The sequence below is a fragment of the Ascidiella aspersa genome, chromosome 4 (assembly GCF_963924565.1).
Source record: "Ascidiella aspersa chromosome 4, kaAscAspe10.2, whole genome shotgun sequence".
In the NCBI taxonomy this organism is placed as follows: Eukaryota; Metazoa; Chordata; class Ascidiacea; order Phlebobranchia; family Ascidiidae; genus Ascidiella; species Ascidiella aspersa.
In genome coordinates this window covers 2,308,743-2,315,766 of record NC_139450.1, presented here as the reverse complement: position 1 = coordinate 2,315,766, position 7,024 = coordinate 2,308,743, and the positions used below count along the sequence as shown (strand labels likewise).

The 7,024-nt window shown below is 36.6% G+C and overlaps 1 protein-coding gene across 1 annotated transcript; it reads left to right on the top strand.

Moving 5' to 3' along the window:
* The first annotated feature begins 1,657 nt into the window (after positions 1 to 1,657).
* LOC146146618 (structure-specific endonuclease subunit EME1-like) lies at positions 1,658 to 4,064 on the top strand. Its single transcript, XM_083386929.1, has 2 exons — positions 1,658 to 2,686; positions 3,200 to 4,064. Exons 1-2 carry the CDS (start codon positions 1,658 to 1,660, stop codon positions 3,491 to 3,493), a joined length of 1,323 nt encoding a protein of 440 aa, XP_083243055.1. The 3' UTR covers positions 3,494 to 4,064.
* The last annotated feature ends 2,960 nt before the right edge of the window (positions 4,065 to 7,024 follow it).

Sequence of the window (7,024 nt, the reverse complement as noted above, 5' to 3'; positions counted from 1 at the left end):
GAACATTAATTTTATCATATCACAGATATATAGTAGTTATTTAATCATTAAATTAAATAATATACTGGCATTTAGCCAATCAAACTGATTTCACCTTCCTGTAGTTTTGACAGAGTTTAATTGTTTATATGATTTTATTGATTTCGCACCTAAGCAGTCTATATACGGGACAATGGAGTCGAACCGATTGACTTTTACGGTTCAGATTCAGTTCTGGTTCAAGGATATTTTCGGAATCCGGTTCAGTTCCGGTTTCGGTTTGGAGCAATTTAAAAGTTTCAGTTCATCTCCGGTTCGACAATTGTTATTTCAAAACCGGTTCATAAAGTTCCGGTTCGGATACAATATTAGTTGCGTTAAATCTAAAAATGTGGGTCATAAAAATCAACGTTTCATTTATTCAATATTCATATTTTTTTCATAAAATTTCGAACATGGCGTAACTTGACTCTGTAAAATAGAGATGTTGTGACGTCGTGCTGGAGCGAACTGCTTTTGTTTACAGGTTCGGGTTCGGTTAAGGTTCATGTTCTTTCAAATGGTTCAGTTCCGGTTCGGCTACTTAAAATCTTACAAAAACCGGTTCGGGTTCGGTTACGGTTCGGAAAAAAATGACCCAAAACCGGTTTGGTTCCGGTTCGAATGACAATCCTTCTAAACTGGCGACTCAACTAGTGAAAAACTGCGTATTTTGATGAGTAGCATCTTCTATATACTAACTTGCCTCCTTCTATAGAGTGAATTTGGTAAGTCAGGCGGAAAAGGGTAATTAGAAAGCCCTTTAAACGAATAAACAAAATATCACCAACTAACATAGAACTCGCCCACCCACATAAAAAAACTTGGTTGAAAATATTCGATCTTTTACTATTTCATTTTTTATTCTACTGTGTGCGGCCGTTTATAGATTCTAAAAACTTTTAACTGCGCCAATCGGACCCATTAGTAAAGTATTCTCACTGAATCTCGATCTGAATCCAACTTAATTGACCGACTCCGTTAAATACTCCGACTCTGCAGAGCTGCCTAGAAGTCCAAAGGGTAATTTTACACAACAGCCGAACCATTTTTTTAAATGAAACGCGATTAATGTTGGGTATTCACCGAGGTTGAATCCTTATGACCAAGTGTTCAGTTTCACAAAGAAATGTATTTACCTAACAGTCTGGAACAAACCAATCACTTGGTCAAAAGGTTTTACTTTGTTCAAGCAACTTTGGTTTACTTGTAATTAACTTATTGTTAAAAAGGTCACTTTAAACTTGTTTACATAGAAAACTAGTGTTTGACTTTAATCCAGACAACTTTATTTATCAATTTGTGCTAAAAATTACCAGTACGGCAACTTAAAATACATTGTACTAGCAATTGTGAAAGTGTTTTATTGTTTTGGTATCAAATTATTAAGGTTTACTTTTTTGGCGCTGGTGGTCTAGAATCCTACCATAACGCACGTTATTTGGGTTAGGGTGGGTCAAGTATTATTATTAAATAATAAATATAATATTACTTGACCCATCCACGTGCAAACGCTAACTCGCACCCTAACCCAAATATTGTTCGTTAATTTCATAATTGTGGTAGGATTCTAGACCAGCGCCACTTTTTGACTACCTAAACAAAAAACTAGGTTTGGATTACCGGTAAAAGTTTCATAATGTCGGGAGCCTTGGCCGGTGGCTGGGCCATTTCATCTGGCAGCGATGATGACGAGTTGCCCGCTATGCCGTTTAAGAAAACAGTCAAGAAACCACTCCCAGTGGTTGTCATGTCGGATTCAAGCGATGAAGATGCCGTCCAATATGTTCCCCTATCCAAGAGACTCAATAAACAACCTGAAAATGTTGACTTTGCAAGCAAAAAGGTGCCAGAGAAGTCTAAACCTTTAGTCAGCAACAAAAATGTAGGGAACGTTGTTTCTAACACGGTAAAAACAAAGGCTAGTAATCCGTCAAAAGAAGCTAAAAAAGCTGAGGTACTAAAACGCAAAGCTGCACAGGCTGAACTAAAATCTTTGAAACCGGAGGAATGCTTGAAGAGAATGGTATGCTTTATTGACAATACTATCGCTGCTACATTCGATGCTCCTAATTTAATAGAACGCTTAAATGTTGATTCAGATGCAACGTTTAAAGAATTAATGACTGGAGCGCCAGTGGTGAAATGGAAGCGTCAGGTGACATTTTACGAAGCAAATAATGAGCTAGGTTTGAATGCAACTGAGGATTCGCAAGATGAGCCAGAAATGTTGGCAATAGTTCACGTCACGGAACTCGTTAAACTGGTGAGGAGTCACAAACTTTCCGCACCGCCAACTCTAAGCGATTGGGTTTCCGACTTGCGACAGCAAAACGCCGGATTCAACGTTCACCTTGTGTGTTTAGGAGTGGAAAAATACTTGAAGAAAGTCAAAAGTAAAGCTCAGAGAGATTACAGGAAGCTTGTTTCGCAAGAAACAACAAAAAGAAAACTAAAATCAACAGAAATGCTGGATATAAGTAGGCAAGATTTTGACGATGCAATGGTTTCCATTCAACTTACTCACGGTACAAATGCCATTTTTGTTGAATCTTTAGATGAATTTGTTTTGCTCGTTCAGCAAATAACAAAATCTGTGGCAGAAGCACCATACAAGAGAATGAAACGACAAAATGTGCAGTTTATTAATGAAAAGACTTCAATAAAGGTTAGTTGAATTAGTTAAGTATTAGTTAACACTAACTGCCTTAAACTTCAGTTTTGTTGCAGCAACAAGTTTCACTAAAAAAAATTATTTTGGTATAAAATTGTACCTTGTATATATATATGTTGAGTATTAATTCCTAGTTTGAATTTTGTCTATAAAATCTGTCTTAAGTTTTTTGTATGAGACAAAGCTAATATAATGAGAAAATATTTACCATTTTTTATCTAGTACATTTCAAATGTTTTAAAAACAAACTTTTTTGGTTTTCTGCAAAATTTATTTCAGTTGACACTTTGTTGAACGTGTATAAGTTGTATAGCCATTTCCTTCCAAAGCTATTTGTTTTAAAATTGTGTTAAAATTTTCTTACTTGTTATAAAGAAATAAACAAGTTAGATACAGGAATTTACGTTAAACACAAGCACTGATTGCATTGACATATTAGGTTTCTGACTTTAGGTGGAAATAAGTTTTGACATGTTTATTACATCAACGCTGTCACTTGTTTATTAGGTCAATGCTAAGAGCGGCGAAGGCAGCAAAAAGGTCTGGCGGCAAATCTTGCTACAGTTTCACAATGTGAGTCCCGACATGGCCAATGCGATTGTGGCCTCCTACCCTACCATGGCCCAACTCTTCCAGGCCTACGCGACTATGTCAACCCCTGAGGGGGAGAGTCTTTTGTCTAACCTTGTGATCAGGAGGGGGGTCGGAACCCTTGAGAGCCAGCGCCGAATTGGTCCGGAACTGTCCAAACGGATCCATAAAATGATGACATCATCGCTTGGGGATGAAATTCTCTTTTGATTTGGTTTAATTGTGGACTTGGTTTGAGTTATAAATGTTGAAGTGTTGAGTTACATGGGATAACTATGCACGGATCCGTAATGTAGCTTGATAATGGATTTCAAAGCCAAAAAGGTCGAGTAAATCAACATTATCTTGATAAACGTTTCGATACAAACTTGTATCTTATTCAATTAACATGAAGATGTTTCGATACGAACTTGTATCATATTAACTAAATATGAATATGATAAGTTTGTATCGAAACATCTTAACAACATCATTATAAAGGGTTGATATAAACGTTATTTAAGTTGGAGATGCATTTTTTCGCTGTCCACAAAAAGGAGGTTTCCAATTTAAAATCTGGTCAAGCTAAAACATATTTATGTCCTTATATGAAATTCTTTGCCACTGCCATGCATTTACCTCAAAAATTTTGTATCCCCTAATTTAAGTCAAAGTTCTGTTGTTAATTTCGTGAATTTTTAAATTCACGTTTTGCCTGCATTGTTGTCTTATCAAAGGTATTTCAATAACCCACTGCCGTTTTCATACTTGTTTTCACTTCATTGCGTCGCAATACACATTCATGCCAACTTAATATTTGATATTAGCGATTAGTGATTGCGCAGTGTTTTACAAGCGATATCTGGGCTTGTAAATAATTTTTTTTGGTTTATTTGCTTTTTTGGAAACTGTTGAACCGATCATAAATGTGACTTAAGTTTGACCTAGTGTTTTTTACCACCTTAGAAAATCAGTTCACGATAAACTAATGATTTATTCCAGAAAACAAACAGTAAATTCGTATCAAAAAGTGACAGAGGTCTGACTCTAAGCACAATAATTTCAACTGCAGTTTCGTAGCTTTTTGTAGCATACATCGATCAGCTGGTGACGGTTAATATTTTGTCGCATACGCGGAAAAACAAAACGACTGAAAAATTCCGTAAACAAATTTACAAAAGTGGCGGGCAGTGTGGTGAAGACTATACCACCAGGTGGTCTGCGATATGACCGCTGGTTGATCCCAACAAAATACGGATTCCAAAAACGCTACAAAACCAATGAATTTTCCAGAAATTGCTACAGAACCAGGGGCAGCAATGCATTATTGCAAACTATGGGTTGATTGAATATTATCAAGGGACATTAATGTAAATGAAACCTACAGGCGAACGTAAAATATGTTCATTGTGGTGGCCACGAATATTGTTATCATTCGGGAAAATAAAATCATAAGCCGCGTGGGTCTTTATTATACACTCTAGGATTCTCCACTGGTATAAACGACCGAAGTTCCTATGCAGGCTATTTCTTGACATGGCGTTGCGTCTGTAATGTAGCTTGATAATGAATTACAAAGCAAAAAGGTCGAGTAGATCGACATCATGTGTATATCTACAATCGTGGTGACGCACCAAGCGACCGTAACGATTGCGATAATTTTCAGATTTACCGTTATTTCACTTTTGCTTGCACGTTTTCACTTTTTATTTGCATTTTCTTTAAATTTCTGTTGCTCGGCTGGCAATTGCAAAAATTGCAATTGAGCCATATGTGCAGACAAATGCTAAACCGAACCCTATATACCACTTTTAGACTAAAATATCAGTTCAAATTTACCCACACTGCTATTTTTAGTAGGAGTAAAGGCCGGCTGATATTATTAGTAGGCCTAAGCCATTTTTACAAGGTGTCCAAAAAATATTACAAAATCAGTTAACCCAGTTAGTATATTTAACTTGGAAAACACATTAAAATTTACCAATTTATGACAAATTAATAAAAACAATATTGATTTGTTTATCGCCTTTACAGTCTTAAAGATGCGATGGTCCTTATAGTCGTTAAAGGAAAAGTAAAAACGTGTTTTAAGTTACCAGTAGTCTTTAACAGACAGTTCTCCAAAATCCGGGGTTTCCAAGAAAATTATTTAAATATGTAATTTGCACTGGAGGCAAAAATTTTTTTCAACGCAAATGTGAATCAACTGACCACAGACTGTAGTAAAAGCAAATATCTGTAAAAGCTAACAGGGTCGCATGGAAAATTGGTTAAAGGAAGTCATTCAAATCGTCTGCGCGAAAATTATCCTTCGCCCAGTATCCTTGCTGTGCATTCTGTGAAGTTCACATCCTAATTTAAACAAAGGTTATAACGTTCGATGCCGCGCGAAAAACAGCAGGCAGTACAAGGATCTTTTGCTAGTCAATCAGTCTAAAAACTAAAAAAAATTAGTAGCCAGGGAGCAAAGGGACAGTTGGCGCTTAAAAATGATAAAAAATGCATTCCTAATAATTTGATAAGCAGTATAATGACCAACAGTCCTTTATGTTTAATTTCGCCTCGTCAGTTGCCAGGCATTGTTTTGTCACAGTTGAGTTTTATTCGTTTAGAAAAGTGCGAAAATCGACTAAAAAGTAATAAAACTTGATGGTGCATAACGTTACAGTGTCTAAAATTTTAACGAAGGAAGGATATGTCTTGTTCTTCAACGTCGAACCTGAGCGTAATAAGTCAAACGGTTCGACTGCTTGGTTTAGAGTGGATCAATAATTAGGCTTTCTAAATAAGCAGAGTTTAACCTGAGAAAACTATTATTTTAATTGGCAGAAAATTAAACTATACAATCTAAAGCATTACCGTACTTAATTATTATGATGTTTATTGTGAGTTTTTGTTGTAAAATGTGCAGTTACACAAATTTGCCAAAAAAATAATAACACCAGAGCCTAGGATTGTCTATTCACAAATTTGACTTTTATGCCATCTTGACGTACAGCTACTGCTTTTTAAAAGAATATTTAAACACCTTGTTTTACATTTTCTAGAAACTATCATCCTAAACGGGTAAATCATTTGAGTTGGTAATGCCGCTAAAGACCATAAATGGAGTCGCTTTCTTCGACGACTGTTACGTCAAATTAACAGATATATCGTTGCGCAATTTAAACGATTCTTCAAATAAAGAAAACGTTGGCAAAGAGAAAAGCGCTTCGGAAGGGTTGAAAGTAAAACTGCGAAAGGCCACGAAAAAAAGAAAAAACGCCCAAAACGACGACAGCAAAGAGCTCCAGTGCCCAGTTTGTGAAAAGGTTAGTGGTACTTCAACGCAAGTCAAGGCCCATATTCGTCAAGTGCACGACAAGAGGCATAAATGCAAGGAGTGCGGAAAATTGTTCGGTGCTGCTTGTAACCTCAGAACCCACTTGGTAATACACACTGGAGAGAAACCTTTCAAATGCGACGAGTGTGGAAAGAGATTTGCTCATGCAGCAACGCTTAGAACCCATAGAAGGGTTCACACAAAGGAACGGCCTTACAAATGCAAGTATTGCGAAAAGACGTTCGGCTATCTGGCAACGCTCAAAAATCACGAACGAATTCACACTGGCGAGAAGCCCTTTAAATGCCGGTTTTGCGAAAAGTCTAGCGGTTACTTAGGAGAAATAACGGTACATGAAAGGACTCACACTGGAGAAAGGCCCTACAAGTGCAAAAATTGCCAAAAGCGGTTTGCTAGTTTGAGTAGTAGAATAATTCACG